Source organism: Poecilia latipinna, unplaced genomic scaffold, assembly GCF_001443285.1.
Source record: "Poecilia latipinna isolate Pla-1442-1.1 unplaced genomic scaffold, P_latipinna-1.0 Scaffold184, whole genome shotgun sequence".
NCBI classification, from domain to species: domain Eukaryota; kingdom Metazoa; phylum Chordata; class Actinopteri; order Cyprinodontiformes; family Poeciliidae; genus Poecilia; species Poecilia latipinna.
Window position 1 is genome coordinate 115,542 of NW_015112800.1, and position 18,188 is coordinate 133,729.

At 37.9% G+C, this 18,188-nt stretch overlaps 1 protein-coding gene across 1 annotated transcript in view; it reads right to left on the minus strand.

Annotated features, from left to right (window-relative positions):
- il34 (interleukin 34) overlaps positions 1-18,188 on the minus strand; it is a 58,635-nt gene that overhangs the window by 7,611 nt on the left and 32,836 nt on the right. Inside the window, exons 3-6 of the mRNA XM_015030499.1 lie at positions 7,879-7,982; positions 7,202-7,279; positions 6,862-6,939; positions 1,263-1,370 (exon numbers count right to left, since the gene is read on the minus strand). Of these exons, the coding sequence (XP_014885985.1) occupies positions 1,263-1,370; positions 6,862-6,939; positions 7,202-7,279; positions 7,879-7,982 (368 nt within the window). The remainder of the gene's footprint in view (positions 1-1,262; positions 1,371-6,861; positions 6,940-7,201; positions 7,280-7,878; positions 7,983-18,188) is intronic.

Consider the following 18,188-nt stretch of genomic DNA (forward strand, 5'->3'; position numbering starts at 1 on the left):
TTATTTCATTTAAAGCAACAAGATGCCTTAAAACAGCTCATTCTGAAAGGAGCCCAAAATAGGCATTATTGATCAAACTAAAATCTCAGTAAGAATGATTTAGTGCAAAAAATGTAACAAACATGTCTTGGTGGCCCACAGACCTGTCCTAACCTGTTCACAGAAGCATAATTGGACACCTTCAGGTCGATCTTTGATGTACATAAACTTCGAGCTGCTGCTCAAAGTATTTTTTACTCCTGAACTTTGGAACCAACTGCATGAAAACATTTCTGCGATTGGCCCCTCCAAATTTTAATTCTTTTTATCTGAAGCCGAAATTAATTTTAAGACATTTGTCTGTAATATTTTTTCTTTTTCTGCGTACGAAACAAACCAGAGAGTCTGGGCTCCACATTCAGAATGATTTCATACAAAAAGACTTTTAAGGAGGCCCAGGACGAGGTTCATTGTGAATTGGTGCTAAATAAATAAACTGAATTTAATTCAATTTTAAGGAGGACTCCACAGTTCTTTCAGAAATGTAATTACAGTTTTAAAATAGCTAGAAGATTAAAAAACTCAACGTTTAATGTGATTTCAGGTCATTACTAGTACTGCTCATGACGAACAGATAAAATATTTCAGCATTGTGACCAAGGCAGTCTGAGATCCTAATGTTTGAGGGAGATAAAAGTACCTGAGGTCATCGACGGGAAAACATTCAGGGCCAACAAAAGAGCCTCTATTTTGCAATGCTATATTTGTCTGTTAAACAAATCATTCATTAAAGACATGAACAGAAGAAATACTTGAAACTACAAATCACGAGAGGATGAGCGAGATATGAATCCAGGATCAGAGATGGGATCAGCTTTGCTCCAGACTCTGCCTCCTGCGGCTGCAGGGTTCCTGTGTGCTGCTGTCTGCAGGGGGGCCGTGGTGATTAATGCACGCCCCGCTTTTGGAAAATAGTCTAAACTGGATTAAAATATTGGATTTAAAAACAAATCCCAGCACAGATAAGCCGTTATAAAAGGAAAACCTGCAGACAGAACTGGTATTTATTCCCTCATTTGCACTTTACTGAATAATCAGACGCTGCATCTTGTACATTCACCGTCCCTGAACTCTTGTTTTCAATCATAAACAGAAGCTGCACTTAGGTTTCCATCAATAAGAGAATTAGTTCCTGATATTAAACAGATGACATTAGTTAGTGAATTGGTTAATTTTGGGAGAATGTGAGCGCAGCTGCGGAGCAAACGTGAACTCGGTCTTACCTCAGGAGGATGTGACTGAACAAAGACTCCCTCAGCATCCCTGAACCGTCTCTCCAGCTCCGCCGTGTACGGACGCGAAGGATGCCTCTCCGGCAATACCCGGATGATCTGAAATAGGAACCCATTTTCAGTTTATAGCTCCTTTAATTTGGCATGATCACTTAGTGATGGAAGAAGCATAAAACTCAAGAAAACCTGTTGATACATAGTTCCCACAAGTCTGAACCAGAAGTGATTCGCCATCTAGGTAGGCAAAGCATACATAAACCATGGCTTCAAAACCAACAAAAAGAAAGTAGAGTACCCAACTGTAATCAAATAATAGTTGTAATGTACTTCTGTTGTTTATAAGTTGGATAGGAATAGAGAGCTAGTTCTAAACTTGTGACTTGCTGTTTTCATAGCAACTCCATAGCAGCTGTCATCAGTTACCTGCGATGCCTACCAAGATGGCTGTCAGCTGCAAAGTTCCCAGAAGTGACGTCAGATGAGAAACATGTATTTGCTGTCAGATGGAAATGTTAAGTTGGATTTTATTCTCCTGCAGGTCTCTGTAAAAATTAATGGTTGCTAAAGTAATTATTTTTGTCTAATTGCTCAACTCCTCCTCCGCTCTAACCTGTTCAGGACTTTAAGTCCTGAGAGACTGAATGTAGACAAATATCCATGTTTCTCAATTCATACGATGGTCTTTTATGCTGTAATCAACATTGTTTACCATGTTCTATTGGTACTCACATTTTTATTACAACTAAAGGCATAAATGGAATAACCTCTGGTTTATTCAATCACCATAAAGTCTTTTGAGTGTGTACAGAACAAAAATGTCAAATTTTACTGTTTGAAGATCGAGTATGTACTGTTTTCTGATACTGATGATGGATTACTGTGAGAAACAAAAAGCTGCTGAGTAATGCAAGAAGCAGAGAGTCAGAAAAAGCTGAGTCACTGGTTGCTATGGTGATTCCGCTCAATTCTGTTTTTTTCCCACCACAAGAGACAAGAAAGTAAACCTCAAACAAATAGCTGCCGTTTAAAAACTATAAGTTAAAGTAACTAAAGACTTGAACCGAGAGTGTGTGAACGTTCTGCTTCACAGGCAGATTTCTATCTGTGTACGGTTTTTTAAGTTGCAGATGTGAGGTGATAAAAAGTCCCTCCAGTTCCAGTTTGGTAAAAAAAAAAAAAGACCTGATATCTAATAGGAGTCTGGGTGGGAGCCATCTGCACTCAATTTGTCAGAAAAGTGTAAGACCGACATCAATGAGAGTCAGACACACTGAAAGAGAGTAGAAGGAAACAAGTTTGATGTACAAACTGCATATGGAGATGAAACTGTGAGCATTAAAGTAGTTTAAGTTTAGTGAACTTCATATTTCACAGGGGCAAAATCTCTAAAGTGTGTGACATCATCATACTGTAAACTGAACAGGTGAGAAAAATCATTAAACTTGTGATTATGTAAAACCATAAAAAGGTATTGAAACGACAATGCGGTTCATAAAAGTCCAAATTTCTTTGAACTGTTTAAATATCAAACTGTGTTTCTGCTGGAAAGTGAAGTCGAGCTATGGAGCTTCAAAAAGCGCACAGTTTTCACTAAAATCTCATTAAAGTCAGTCCAAAAAAATGTTTTTTAGGGGGAGGAGCAAACCAGAAACCAAAAGTAAACGGTAGGGATTGTATTTTGACCTCTTATTTAAGAGGGCATTGTCAAAAATGTTGACTTACTCACCTGCAAAAATGTAGTTTGAATGTGTATCTGAGGAGCAGTTGCATTAAAAGTTTTCATTAATAAATACAAAGAAATAGGAATACATTTGTGTCACCATGACACTGTTAATGTGCTGTTTACATTTAAAAAAAAACCCAAAAAGGCTGGAAAAAACCCCAAAACATTTATTGTTCTAAAACCCCGTAGGTTGACATTACACAGATAAGGAACTTGTTTTATTTGTTCATTTTTTCCACCAAAGAAAAGGTGTGATCATATCATGTGCTTGCGAAACCAACTGTTAGTTATAGGACAAAGTGGTGATCTAACCTGGAGCCACGCCAGCAGCAGCGTCGGCCGTTTCAAACAAGCCGTGTGACAGACCGACTCTGGAGAAGATGAACGCATCCTCGAGCATTAATCACGACGGGGTTCTCAGTTTTTACACATTGCGTTTATTTTAACCGTGTTAAAGAGCCTGACAGATGATTTGTGCAAAATGGAAGAAATTAATTGACAGATTGATTGGCGTTTTAAACAGCGTTTGAAAATAAAATTGGTGAATTCCTTGTAAGAAAACAGGAAGTTACTAGTTTGGAAAATGCATTATACAGAGTCAAAATGTTCCCACAACGTGTTTACTTGCGCAACTGGAACCACTGGAGCGCAACATGAGTTTCCATGTTTCCAACAGCAAAGAGCAATAATAAATTCTTGAGATATGAAACACTCTGCGCTGGACTGATGCGCTGCAGCTGCCTGAAATAACTGATCAACTCACTTAGCTCCAAATACCAGCCGCTATTAGGTTACAACTCAGTCAAATGCAGTTAGGGGAAGCTATTTTTCATAAGTGGTCTGAATTTATGCCGGTAATTCCTGACGTGTGATTCTCAAGAGCGAGTCACAGAGCCTGCCTGAACAAAGAGTCACATCGGTTTATCGCAGAAATCTGGAACATTTAGACCAGATTTAACAAATCATTTAATGTATTTTGGAGAAGGAAAAAGGCTTTGTTGATCCGGCGAAGGTGGGAAAACTGGTGTGAGCTGCATGTGCTGGCATGCAGAGACGGATAAGGATTAATCGGTTGGGTTAAAAACACGAAAGAATAAATAATTTCTGTCTGAGATGATCTGAATGGGTCTGGCTCTACCACTTCGGCTGGTGTGTCTGTTTAACATCTTTCACTGCCATCCTCTAATCAAAAGTTAGACGTTTGATTTTACACAACATTTTAATCAGAAAGTGGTCTGTACTTTGACTGGGCCACTTTACTTGGATGTTTTTCTGCTTCAGTCAACTTGTTGTTTGGGATCATCGTCCTGTTTGGGCCAAACTTCATCTGTCAAATAATACTGGTTTCTTTTCCACTCAATGCCAACAGTATGCACAAAAAAATATGGCAAACCATTATACATTATACCGCCATCGCCGTGCTTCATAGTTGGTGCTGATATGTTGTGTTTGCAAACGTAAGTCAAGCTGCGATATCGTCACTTTCCTAAAATTATGGCTGAAGACACTTTTGCCAAAAGTGATTTTGGAAAGAAAAAAAAACTGCCACCTCTCTTTTAATGATTTTTATTAGAGAGAAGAAGTCTATGGTATCACATTCCCACCAAAAATCTTGAGGAGCCGAATAAGGAACCACAACAGTGCATTTTTTTCAAAAATGAGTGCATAATATTTCCATTTATTCACGGGCCAATTAATGCACCACTGCAAGTAATAAAACATTCCCCCTCCAGCTGGTGTATTTCAAATTAAAATTCAAAGATACTTTATTGATCCCGAAGGGGAATTAAATGCTCTAATACCTCAAATTAATTCAAATTCCTTAGTCATATCAGTAAGAGAGCAGCAGCTCCTCTTATTGACTGTAGGGAGGATGTGTCATGGATTTAAAGCATAGAAGAAGAAAACAAAGCGGAAGCAGAAGAATACAAACCAAAAAATGTGTGGAAAGGAAAAACTTTTTTTCCCCTTCTTTCCTCCACCTCCTTCTCTTTTTTTTTAAATTTTAGGCCAAAATCAGATCAATCAGAAGCGTTTCCCAGACGCGCCCACTAAACACAGAGAGCGACCACAATTTTTCAGCGTTTTATCGCTCACTGTGCTGCGTTCATGAACCGGCAAATAAATGAGCCAAGTTTATTTGTATGGTTCAGCAACAAGGCAGTTCAAAAAGGTTTAAATACAGTCATAATTTATGAAACGATAAGCATTACATTTTGTCAAATACCATCATCAAAACCATCAAGCAAATACACTTCAAATATGTTGATCAGTTTTCCAGTTGGTATGAATCAAAGGCAACGTTAAACAGCCTTAATTCAAAGTGAATCAGTGTTTCAGCTGTTTTGTAGTTCTCTGGAAGTTTGTTTCAGATGAGTGAGAATACCTGCTCTCTCAATAAGTGTGGTGATGTGATTGGTTACTAAGCTCCTCAGTGTTTTTGGCAGGAATGTGACGCCATAAGAGCCTTTGTAATTCAACCCTGTGAAAATGCCATACTTGTTCAGTCTTTTCCTAGTTGCCCCATCATGAACTTTAACACTAAACCTGCTAACTGAGGCATGTGGGTTCTGAGATGGAGCTCTCTGGGTTTCCTGCAATTAAACTGGGTCATCCATTCCTGGGAAGGCTGGCAGATGTTTTAAATACTTTCCTGTGGTGAATAATCTCCCTCTCTGCAGAATGATGAACTTTGAATTGTTGAAGCAGTAGTCTTATAATGCTTCCCACATTGAGCTCCTTGCTGATGTTTTTCCATATTGGACCATCTGTATACTTCAGAGCAGAAAACCACCAAAACTCTTGCTTTTATGGAAATGTTCATGCTACTTACTGCCTGCTATTCCCCCCATTTTAGATACCATGGGAGTAGCACAGTATCTAAAGTCAATCCTCTTTTCAGGAGGAAAGTCCATCCTGAAAAGAGGATGGACTTTCTTCTTTTCAGTCACACCTTTTTCATTTTGGCATCAATAAATAAAAACAGAGTTTGACTAATCTACACACCCATATTAGCTCAGATTTTAACAATAAGATTAGTTTCCATTATATGCAGATGATACACTGCTCTACATTACGACATCACCTACTGAACCTTCAGAATCACATAAAGACGGTAACAAAGTTGGCCTTCTGTCACCTGAAGAACATTTCCAGGATTGGAACACTAATGTCTCAGCGAGATCTAGAGGAACTGTCAGCTCAGAGAATAGACTGTTGGTTTATAAATCACTGAACATCTTGAAGATCTGCTGGTGTTGTATGAACCTCCCAGGTCCCTCAGGTGTTCTGGTTCTGATTCTGCTCTGCATCCCAAAACCAGAACCAAACATGGAGAAGCAGCATTCAGCTTCTATGCACCACAAATGCATTTTCTGGTTTGTTCTGGAACAAACTTCCAGAACAAACTTCTGGAAGTTTGTTCCATAAGTTTTCTGGAACAAACTTCCAGAAAACTTCAAAACAGCCGAAACACTGAGTTCCTTTAAAACTACACTAAACACCCATCTGTTTAGAGTTGGCTTTGATTCATAACTGGAACATTGATTAATTCTAGTCTTCAATATTTGATGAATCCTGATCATTTTGGGGATGAAATTTGACAGAATGTGATGTTTTTGCTTGTTTGCCTTTCCCAACATAACTGGTTACTGTGTTGCTTTTATTATGGGAAGAGCTTTGAACTGACTTGTTTCTGAAATGTTCCAGAAAAATAAACTTGACCTGCCCTTGACTTTGTCTCTGTGGAAAACAGAGGGACAGAACCAGATCCAAGCTGTCTCTGTCCTGTTAGCATTGGCAGATGTTTGCTAAATGTTTGTCGTCGTGGAGTTTTTCAGTGCCTATATAAACTGAATGGAAACGTACCTTTTTTAAGACGCCTTGGTTGACTTGAAACCACAGCCTCTGGAGAACCAGCTCATCCAGTCCGTCCACCTTTAATTTCTGAGAACAGGGTACAGTTGGCATATTAAAACATTAAAATAATACATTTCCACTAATGTTTAATTTAGAAATCTCAAAATTAGAGGCATGAAACCAGACCCATAGCACAACAATCATTCGTAAGACTTATCACTGGAGCAAAGTCCAGGCATTTGAACAGGACAGTAAATTTGTAGAACTTAATGTTCTGCATCCGCTCCGATACAACCACTCTGCACCAAACTGAACTCTGCGGTGAAACTATAAAAATCTTGATTCATACCATTTTGCTGATATTTGACAGCTTAAAGATTTCCTCGTGGTGAACTCGGATGAAGTAGTTGATGGGAAAGTTGTGCTTCTGAAACAGAGAAACGGAGAGATAAAATCCTTTAAAATGTCTGTCATTAAATCAAAAGGAGAAAAGTTTCAGAAACGTAAATGTTTAGCAAACTCTGCAGCTTCAGATTATCCTGCTGCTTGACTAAAAGCTTCACGTTTACGGTTGCTGGAAACACCTTTAGCATCCTGCTCTAAGTATTTATTGCTTAGTTTCTAGTTCAAATATCTTATTACACTCGAATTAACACAAAACTCACAAGATACAGGAGCTTATTTTAAGTCAGTAATTCCTGAATATTGATAAGTATTAGTTCTGCTGGCAGATTATTTCACTAGTAGGAAAATGTCTTCGTAAGTGACACAAAAATACTTAAGATTTTGTGTTTTTGTGGTGAACTTGCTTGAATTGTTTTAATGTTTTAAACATGTTTTAATGTTTTAAACCGTTTTTATTGCTTCTTTATTGACCCCTTTATCACATGCAGTAAAGTTTTAGGGCTTTGAACTGTTTTGCATCCCAACACCATTTTAGAGGAAACCGTTAACAGATGTAGGATTTTATTCATGCTCATTGCTTCAGGATCGGTTCCGGTCCATTTTTACGTCGCCTCGTCTTACCATGTACCGTCGCCTGTGGCTCAGGCTGTCGTTGAGCGTCTTGAGGGGCGTGCACATGCTGGCAGGCGTGGAGGCCATCAGAACGGGAGCCATCAGAAACAGGCCTGCAAGAGACGGGACAGACGGAGAAGATTAAATGTACGACGTGCAGCTCATGCCTCCAACACCCCGATTTAACGGCTGGAGTTTAATCTCAGTCTGAGCTAAGATTTAATCTAGATGTGCAAAGTGGTGTTAAAGGAGGTGCTGTTATGTTTCCGATACATCTCACCTTGAGATGATCCAGTTAGCGTAAATGATTAATAATTTGATCAGTTACTCAGAACGAGTAGGCTTTTTACCAAATACTGTTTTACTCTTACTTGATTAAAGTCCAGAAATCACAGAGAAAGAACGACGACTAGGAAGCAGGGCTGCAACTTAATTATTATTATTATTATTATTATTATTTTAATAATCAATTATTCTGACAATTAGTCGTTTGAAAAAATAGCACATTTTACAGATTTTTCATTCAACACCATAAATGTTGGAATTACATTAAAAAAGCAAATAAATAAATAAATCCCCCTTTTTAAACAAGAAAAACATTTTTTTGCCTAACATACATTTGTTTTTAACTGGGCGAAGCCAAAACTGCCACTTGAGGAGTTTTACATAAAACATATTTACAGACAAAGGCTTTTTTTAATCTTAAATGAAAAACTAATATATTTTTTGTACAGTTTTGGAATAATTACGACTGCATTTTTTTTCTGTCTGTATGCTGCAGTTAGTAATTAACCAATCACTAAGTTAGTTGACGATTATTTCAGTAATTAATTCAACTAATAATTTCAGCCCTAAATGTATCGTGTGCTTTTCTTCCCTCGAGATTAGATGGAAATAATTTACAAAAACAAAAAATATTTTTTGCCAACATTACTCAAACAGGGTGTACTTACTTAAAAACTTTATTAAAACACAACCCTGTGTGTTTTCTTTTTTTAAAAAAAGGAACAAATTGCCCACATTTTTACGGCAGTCATGCCCCGATAAGCAGACGGGACGTTCAGATAATGATCTTTATTATGCAGCGACAGAAATGTAAATTCTCCCACCAAAGTTAAATATGTGCAGCGCTCCTGTTGTTCCCACGGTTAAACGCTCCGAGGTCAAATGAAGGCAACTTTCAAAAAGCTGAAAAAAAATCTGAAAAGGCTTCCTACATAAAATTAACCAAAAGTGTGAAAAATCACAAATTACAGTCCGGGGACCAAAAAATAAACATTTTCAAATCAGACAATCTGGACTTGTTTGAGTATTTTCTAAAGACAAAAAATATTTTTGAAGCACACATGTTTGTTAAAAATAAAAATATGTTTCTGATAACGTTTCCAAGTCTGTCACCGTTGCTGTAATGGTCTGCATTAGGAACAGGCCTGCCAGTGTCTCAATGTTTGTGACTGATTTCGTTTGAAGGAAAATCCAAATGAAACTGCTGGTGATGGAAATGGAGCATCTTTAATAATAAAAACACAAGAAAAAAACAAGCAGAATGCAACAACGAGCAATAAAAAAACAGGTTACATACAGAGGCAGGGAGGAAAATGAGATGGGAACCAGGTGAGGTAATCACCCCACTGTTGTCAACTCAGTAACTTTCTTGCTGAATTCAGCAAATTTTAAAAAAAAAAAAAAAAAAAAAATGTTTCGACCAAAATCTGAATCAGCAGGTCAGGCCGCTTGAAGATTAGTGAACGGCCAGAAAACTAGCCACAATAATTTCTTCCTTCTTCTTCAAACTGTTTTCAACAGCTGCTGTCTGCTGCAGATAAGATACTGCCTGATCATAGGGGCTCCTCATAACCCCACTTCAAAAACCAAACTATCTCTGACTTTTGAACATAAACGTCTTTACATTTCACCTCCCAAACCCATTAGCAAAGCAAACAGCGATATATTTTCTGTCTCCAGCTTGGTAGTGGTGACTACTGGACTTACAGGAAGCTCATTTCTTTGGTTGGAAAGATTTTAGTCAAGATAATCTCCACCACGTGCTCCATCATCTGCATCGCCCTCAAACATGATAAAAGATCCAGATAACGAGCAGCATATGGAAAACACACCAGCTCTTTGGGTTAATTTGGGGATGAGGCGAGAGGAGTAACTGTGCAGTTATTATTTCGGCGAAGCAAATAGATTAGAGGGAGTTATTGTGTGCTGCAGAACAGGTATGCAGGTCAGGAGGATAACTTATCCCTGGATTTGTCTGGTTATCTCTGAAACAGATGCTTGGGCATCACCAGTGTCCTAAACGCTTCCTGTCTTCAGCTTTTCTACAGATTTCATGTTTGGGGACTGAGGCGACGAGGGAAGAGAAGTATTAGCTGCTCAACCTCTCACAGCTAGCTAAGCTAGGTTGGTGGAATCAACTAACTGACTGACTCACTCACTCTTTGGTTACCTAGCAACTCACTCACTCTTTGGTTGCCTAGCAACAACATGTTGAGTAACTTGCGCAGCAGCAGTTTAAGGTTTCATAAAAATAATGACTTGGGAGTTAAAACTGGATAAAACGGGAAAAGTTTGGCAGAATTTCAGATATTTAAAACAAAAAACTAGTTAATAATTATCAATAGGCAATTATTGATATCAGTTGATATGAAACTAATGGTTAATCGATTCTTGCTCAGTCTGGACGGAGACGCCGCCAGGCTTTTCATGACTTAGCAACCTGCTAAAACAAAGGTTTGCTGGGATTTTGAAAAGTTACACACGACTGAATTCAGACATGATTGGGCTTTATCGATATTTATCGATGCTCTCATGGAGCCAACGTGGGAGAAAATGGTAAAAAGTGCGATTCATGATAACATGATCAACATGATAAAGATTAAATAAGAAATATTCATAATAAAGACAAAAACAATAAATGCCCATAACTAATGTGAAGTTTGGAACAGCTCTACCTGAAAAAACCTTAGCAGACGTAAACGCACCCTGCATACCTCAGAGGCCAACCCGGGACGCTGAGCCTCGTTAACCCCCGACTGGCTGCACAGATTCTCATATTTTGAATTTTCATGGATATTCTGATGCTGATAAATCTGGTGATTCCTATTCCATGTGTCTCCTTATTGATACAGTTTCTGCAACAAATGCAAAATCAGTTGCATTGATTTGCTTTTCTGCTAATGTGGTGTGATGTCTTGTTATTTTAACGCAACAATTGCTCAACAGTAGCATTTGCTCAGATCAGCTCATCACGCCGAGGAAAACAAATTAAACCCAACTTTCCAGCCACATGATGAAAAGCAGGGCTGCACAAGTCAATTATGTGGGCCTGCAGGCTCAGTCCCTGCTTATCAGTCTGCATTCTGTGGTGTGCATCACTATTCAATGTCACATGCTGTTCTTATTATTATATTTTTTTTCTTTAATTATGTAAAGCACCTTGAAATGCCTTGCTGCTGAAATGTGCTATACAAATAAAATTTGATTGATTGATTGATTTATCCTCCTAAATCCACTGTTTCACCCAATAAATGAGGACAGTCCTGCTTTTATTTAATATTGGTGTAAACGCAGCTTTTCTTGATTCCTCAGATTATTGTTTTAGACTCATTTTCTTTTTGAGACACATCAAGATCAGGAATGTGGCAGAAAGTATTATTAAATAACAAACTGCTAGTTTTCTCTGCGTTCAACGAGAATCTCTTGAAATCAAGTTTTTCCATATTTGTTGACAGATAATTTTAGAAAAAAAATTGAGCTCCACTGCCTTCTGGAAACAACCAATCAGAGCCAGGAGGCGGGTCTTATCGCTGTCAATCACCCTTCTCTTTTTTACCTTGCTCTCCGTTATGCTGCATGAATGCTAAGGCTAGTTAGTATAGCCACCAATGACATTTTTCTGTAACAGTAAGTTGTTTCTTCACCATTAGCACTTTTGGAAGCACGTTCATGAGCTTGATTGACAGCACTAAGATCCTCCCCTGGCTCTGATTGGTTGTTTTTGATGCATTTCTTCAAACAGCAATAGTATATTGGAAGCACACACTCTAAAAGATTAATACACTTCTTTTTCTAAAGAACCTTTAACACTGGAAAACATGTTAAAATTCCAAAGTAAATTAATTAAGCAACCAAAAAACAAAAAATGCAATTAATTATGAAATTTTTATAAGCAAAATTGTCCTTGGAAAAAAGGGCCAGTTGAGACCAAAGCACCAGACTGAAGACTTTTATCATCCAGTTTTTGGTAGTAAAAAACTTGTTACTTCCCAACTCTGCTTCCTATAAGCCATAATAATCTAAATAAACACTAAATGCTTAGTAAGAGTTTCACATTTTGTTCTGAATAACAGCTGAATTACATTTCTGGTATTAAACGCTGTGAGAAAACAAAAATGCCGTCTCAGCAACTGCAGGTCAGACATGATGGGAGGACAAAAACCCCGGTGACGAAGTCTCTTTTCCTGATGCTGAACTTGTAAATTGGAAACAGTTGGAGGACAATTTATCTGCTAAACTGTATCCGTAGAAGATGGCTTCCAGATGGCGCGCTGCATTATTAAGCTAATCTGTGGGACGATCTCCACTGGCGACTATGTCAGAAACTCGGAAACTGACACTCAAATGTAACCTCGGGGGTTTCTTTTCCTATTAATGCTCTGGGACTGCATCAGACGGCTCTGATCGGAAGCACTGCTGGATCAAGGGGTGACGCAGATAAAACCCCACATATCAATCTGTGCTAATAGCTGGTGCTGCTCAGGATGAAAACGACCTGGAGACGCCAGCGAGAGCCAAAGTTTGGTCGTTTAGAGCGCTGATGCTAAACGTGTGTGCCAGAGGCAGCAGGCTGTCTCACTTTCCACCCTGATAATCTATTACACTTTCATTTGTTCATTCTTCATAAGCCAGCTTCTGCTAAAAACAAAACATAAATGAGGATGGGAGGATTTCAAACACAAATTTTCAGCTCTAACTGATGTTTGCTGGAAAAACTAAAGAGTAAAATTTACTGTAAAAAAAATCTTTGTAACAATTTGCAGAGGGAAATTTAAATGCCATGAATTCAAGAACATCCAGTAAATTATACTAGAAGAAAACTAAAGACGCTGCAAAACCAAAATCTTAGCCAGTATTTTTACTCTCGTTTCTGGTGGAAATGTCTTAACAGGCTGAAATAACACAAAACAACTTGCAAGTAACTCTTCAAAAATATACAGGAGCTTATCTTTAGTCAATAATTCCTTAATATTGATCAGAAAGTTCCAGTTCCACTGGCTGATCATTTCATATTGAATAAATGTTTACTGCAAGTGAAATAATCTGCCAGTGAAACTAGTATTTTTTAATCAATATTAAAGAATTTGTTTCTTAAAACAAACTTCTGTCTTGCTGAAATGTTACGCGTTAGTTTTCTGATTAGTTTACAGTCTTCCATATTTGCTGTTTATTTTTCATTTAGTTTTTTCCTTTTGTTGCATTTTCTGGGGGCATCTTGTACACAGTTAGCTTTGTGATTGCACCTGTTAACAAATTTAAAGTGACAGCGCTGTAAATCAGTGCAGCATGTTCATTGATCTGTGCTGTAGAGAAAATGTATTGATCCATGTCAGAAGAAACATCTAGAAACGGCTTGAGCAACATGAACCAGAGTCGATCTGCAGGGAAAAGTCCAGTTCATGAACCTTTCTGCCAGAACGTCCTGGCAGGTGCTAAGGTGTTTATGCAACACACACTCCTGCATTCAGAAAGTTGAAGGTTTCACAGCAGGCAGACACACAAAAGGTGAAAGGGGGAACGTAAACGATCCAATCAGTTCCACTAAATTATCCAACGCTCGCTAAAAGCTGAGCTGCACCTGCAGCAGGAGATTCCTGCTGCAGGTGCAGCTTCAAATGAAGGAAGCTTCAAATGAAGGAATCATTCTTGGGCTGAAATCTTTCCCCGTGAAGATGGATGACCAAAGCTGCTGCTCAGTCCAACCCGCTGCAGGGAGAGCAGCGGGTTCTGTGTGAAACACGGTCACGCTCAGCGGCGCACCTGCAGGCGGCAGCGGCTCAATCGAAGAACTTTAAGGCAGAAGAGCCGCAGAGAAACTTTGTGTTAATTTCTGAAACGGTTCAAGGTGGAAAAAAACTAAAGATGGACGACGACAGAGAGGCAGCAGGTGAGTCTTAATTTGCTCTGAGTATTTTACTTTAAGGAGAAAACATCTGAAACTGTAGTGGATCTGCAGACTCAACATGTTCTTCTCTTCCAGATAAATCAATTTATTAAAGCGTCTGAAGTTTCTGTCTAAGCCAGAATATCTTAATCTGATCAGTTAAAGAAAGAACACAGCTGCGTTTGAGGCTGGACCGCTTGGTTTTAATGCCTCTCTTTCTTTTGCTTTGTCAAATTATATTTTCTTATCCTCATTTAGTTTATTTTAATAATTCTACAAATGTTTGTCACTTGTACTTACATTTTTTCAAATATTTTATTGTTTTTTTCATTTCATACTTGAATAACAAACTATTGCACCAATAACTTCATTTCATGCATAAATATTTTCCTAATATTTTGTCTTATTTATTTTATGTATGGTTGTAAAACTCCTTTTCAATGCATATTTTTAATTTATTTTAAAATTTTCTTTTGTAATTTAACTTTTAATTTTCCTAATTTCTATTTTATATTTTCATAGCTTTTATCTTTAATTTAACGCATCCTTCCTATTTTATTTGCACCCTGATTTCGACTGATATTTTCAATTTCTGTTAAATTTTAATATTCTATTCCTCAAACATTTATTTACCGTTTTAATTTCATCATCATTATTAGCGTTTAGTTTAACTTAATGTTCTTTAACCGGTTAAATATTTTAGTTGTGCATCATTTCTTTTTATTAGTTTTTCTGTTTTTGATATTTTAATTATTTACAAATCAATTTTTTTTGTTCTAAATTTGAGCTTTAACTGGTCGGAGCTTTAACTGGTCGGAGCTTTAACCAGTTAAGCATCATAGCATCCTGAATCCTCCAGGTTGGATTCCTGTGACTGAAGCATCTCAGATATTTTTCAGGAGTTCATGAAATGCTCTCAACCTGTGATGAAAGTGGCTGGTGATGATGTAGTTTCTTTAACCATCTGGAAACCTTTTAACACACGGAGAACAAAACCATTTCAAAAGGTGAAGCAAACATACTCCAGGGCAGGAATGTTGGATCGTCACAGCTGCATGTCTGGAAGTGCATGGGTTCTGGATAATCCAGACCGCCCAAACCGTTCCTCATGGTTACATTTCCACTCACTTTGCAGCCGGTTTGATCAGTTCTTCTCGGATACAGTTGATTATTTTGCATCAGACTGAGTCCATGCAGAAAGCCGTGTTTCTGCAGGTTGACGCATGTTTATGAGCGAGAGTTGGGATCGTTTGCGCGGGCAAACATGTTACTTTCATTTATTCGTGTCATCGCCACTGCAGGGAGAACATTTAGTCTTTTGCTTAGGATCAAAACAGCCTTCCGTCCAAGAAGGTTTACTTTTTGTTTTTTTACGAAGTGGAACATGCACGAGAAACAGAACACAGAAACGAACAGATGCCTTTTTTTAATGGTCTCCACCTGTGACGTTCTGACACTTGACGGCCTTACCGCCTGAACCACAATAGCTTCTCCACATCTGTCAACAATCACAGAGCAAAACAGAAAGCCTGAGCAACACTTAGAGGAAGCAGTGGAGCCAAACACGACCCACCCAACCATCTACTCATCCATCAAGGATGTTTTCACACCTGATAATCCAGTAGACTCGGTTTGATTTGGGACCAAAATTGCAGCATTTATTACATTTTCAGCAGCTGCGGTTCACTTTCACACTGCACTGTGTCAAACAATGCAAACATTTAAAAAACCTTGTTCCCCTCCTCGCCTGTGGGGGAGCTGCACCAAAAAACGACACAAAAACCTCTGAAGAAGACACTGAGCGCAACTTCCTTCTTCACAAAATGTAGACAAAAATGGAGTAACATCAGATTTTAGTGTTTGTAGGATTACTCATTTGTCTTTGGTAAAAAGACAAAAGATGAACCCAGAGTTGGTAAAATAACAATCCTTTGATGGATTATAGTACAGAATATTTATGTACATTTAAACTGTAAAGTTATCACATCAGTTGGTAAAATAAAGACAGACGTAGTGAAGAAACTCCTCAAAGAAAGAAAGACCTCATCTCACAGATGAGGTCTAACCCTAACAGAATGGTTTTTAAAGGAAAACATTCTGTTTATTCTTAAAGACAATAAAATTGTGTTTTTCTGTTAACCAGTTCTGTTTTTTTTGGTTTCACTGTCTTCAATCAGCCCCTCTCATGACATCCTGCTGGGGAAGTTTAAAATACGAGGACAATTTTAGGGAAATATTTCGGCCAGAAGACAAAAACAAATTTCCTAAATTTTCTCGGAACAAAAAGTCACGAGTCGAACTGAAAAACACCTGCAGCAGATTACAGTGACAGAAACATAAGAATGCTTCCAGGTCAGCGTAATTTGGCTGGATGTGGAGATGAAAACAAACCATTTACATTCATAAGAACCTCATGCAGCACAAAATGGTAGCAGGTTGCATCACAAAAACATGAGGACGACAGGAGTAACCTGAAAAACAATCACAACACGGTCAAAGGTCAACAAAACTACGCTAAAACTACCGGCTACTACGGCTCCATCGCAGGAGATTCGACAACCTGGGGAAATAAAATGTTCCCCGTCGCCACGGCAACACGGACACAGTCAGACCAATCAGAGACGCCCGTTCCCTTCACTAAACTCTTTGCATATGTCTAATCTAAGCAAGAAAATAAAATAACATCCAAACAGGAGAAAAAGGATGCAAACATTAAAATCCCAATATGTACACTGTAAAAAAAAAAAAACTTCTCTGATTTATGGCAGAATTTTACAGTGTAAAATATGGCAAAACCCATATTTATATGGTAAATACAACATTTTACCCTATTTAGGTAGTAAATTGGGTCAAATTGGTCACATTTTACTGGTAAAATACAGTAAATTACCAGTTTGTGTAACAATGACTTCATTTTTTAGATTTTATGCAACAATTAAATTTCACCATATTAATACGCTAAAATTCTGACAACCACATTTGCTGGTATTTTACAGTAAATTACAGATGCTTTTGGGTGTTTTTTTACAGTGTGGTAATTGGAAGAAATTATTTAAAATTCTTTTATTTTAGAAATTAAATAAAACCATGACTGAGAAGCATGTTTTGAAGAGACTTGGTCATTGTGTCGTCCACTCCTGTTGGCAAACAGGAGCGTTCCTCCAGTTGTTGGAGGAACAAACTGTCCTCAGGGAGTAAAAAGAGAGAAAAAAAGCAGTAAATAGACGAAAAAATTATTTTAAGGCGATCTGAAAAACAGAGACACTGACTGGATTTTGTTCTTCGTATAACATGAAATTTAAAACCCTTTACTGAATCATCGTTTTCCATAAAACTCCACGACCTCATTAAGTTCAGGATGTCCTGTTGCTCCCGTTTGAGACTGAATTTCTTTTTCCACTTCTTCCAAGTCAATCACTTTCAATGTTCTCTGGCACTAATGTCCATTATGGAAATAATTTGATGCTTTTGCATGTTTTATTTCGGCATTCATGTGCTCTGAGAACTCTTCTGCTTCTTTATCGCTCCAACATAAAGCTGTGAACGACGTGTAGCGCGGCGGTTTGTGAAATGACTCGTTCAACAGGATGTTTCCTAAATCAACTTATGTTCACTGCTCTGTCACAGCGACTGCAGCCTCCACATTTAATGATGCAGAAGGATCTTTAGCCAGGATTTCTTGGTAACATGGTCCAATGTTGACCCTTTGCAGCTGCGTCATTCGAGGCGCCATGATGGACGTTGGAAGTTATGACCTGTGATGTTGAAGAGCGACTGACGTTTTTTATTATCAGCGTTGCCATGATTTACTGCTGTCCACGCAGAGCGGTGGATGGAGTCTCATTAGACAAAAATTAAGACTTTAAGTTTAAACTAAAAAGCTTTAAATGGGATACATTAGGAACAAAATTCACATTTTGAATGTTTTTGTACTTCTGTTTTAGTTTCTATTGCTTCTAAAAAACCAGAAAGTCTTTTAGCAGAGCTGAGAAGTATCTAGTTACTTTTACGCAGTTGCATAAGAAACGTGTGCTTTTTTTTTTAATTGTACTTTTACGAGTATTTTTACTATGTTGTACTTTTTACTTTGGTAACATTTTATTTGAAGGGGGTGAATAAGACTGACATGACACTTTCATAAACATGTCAT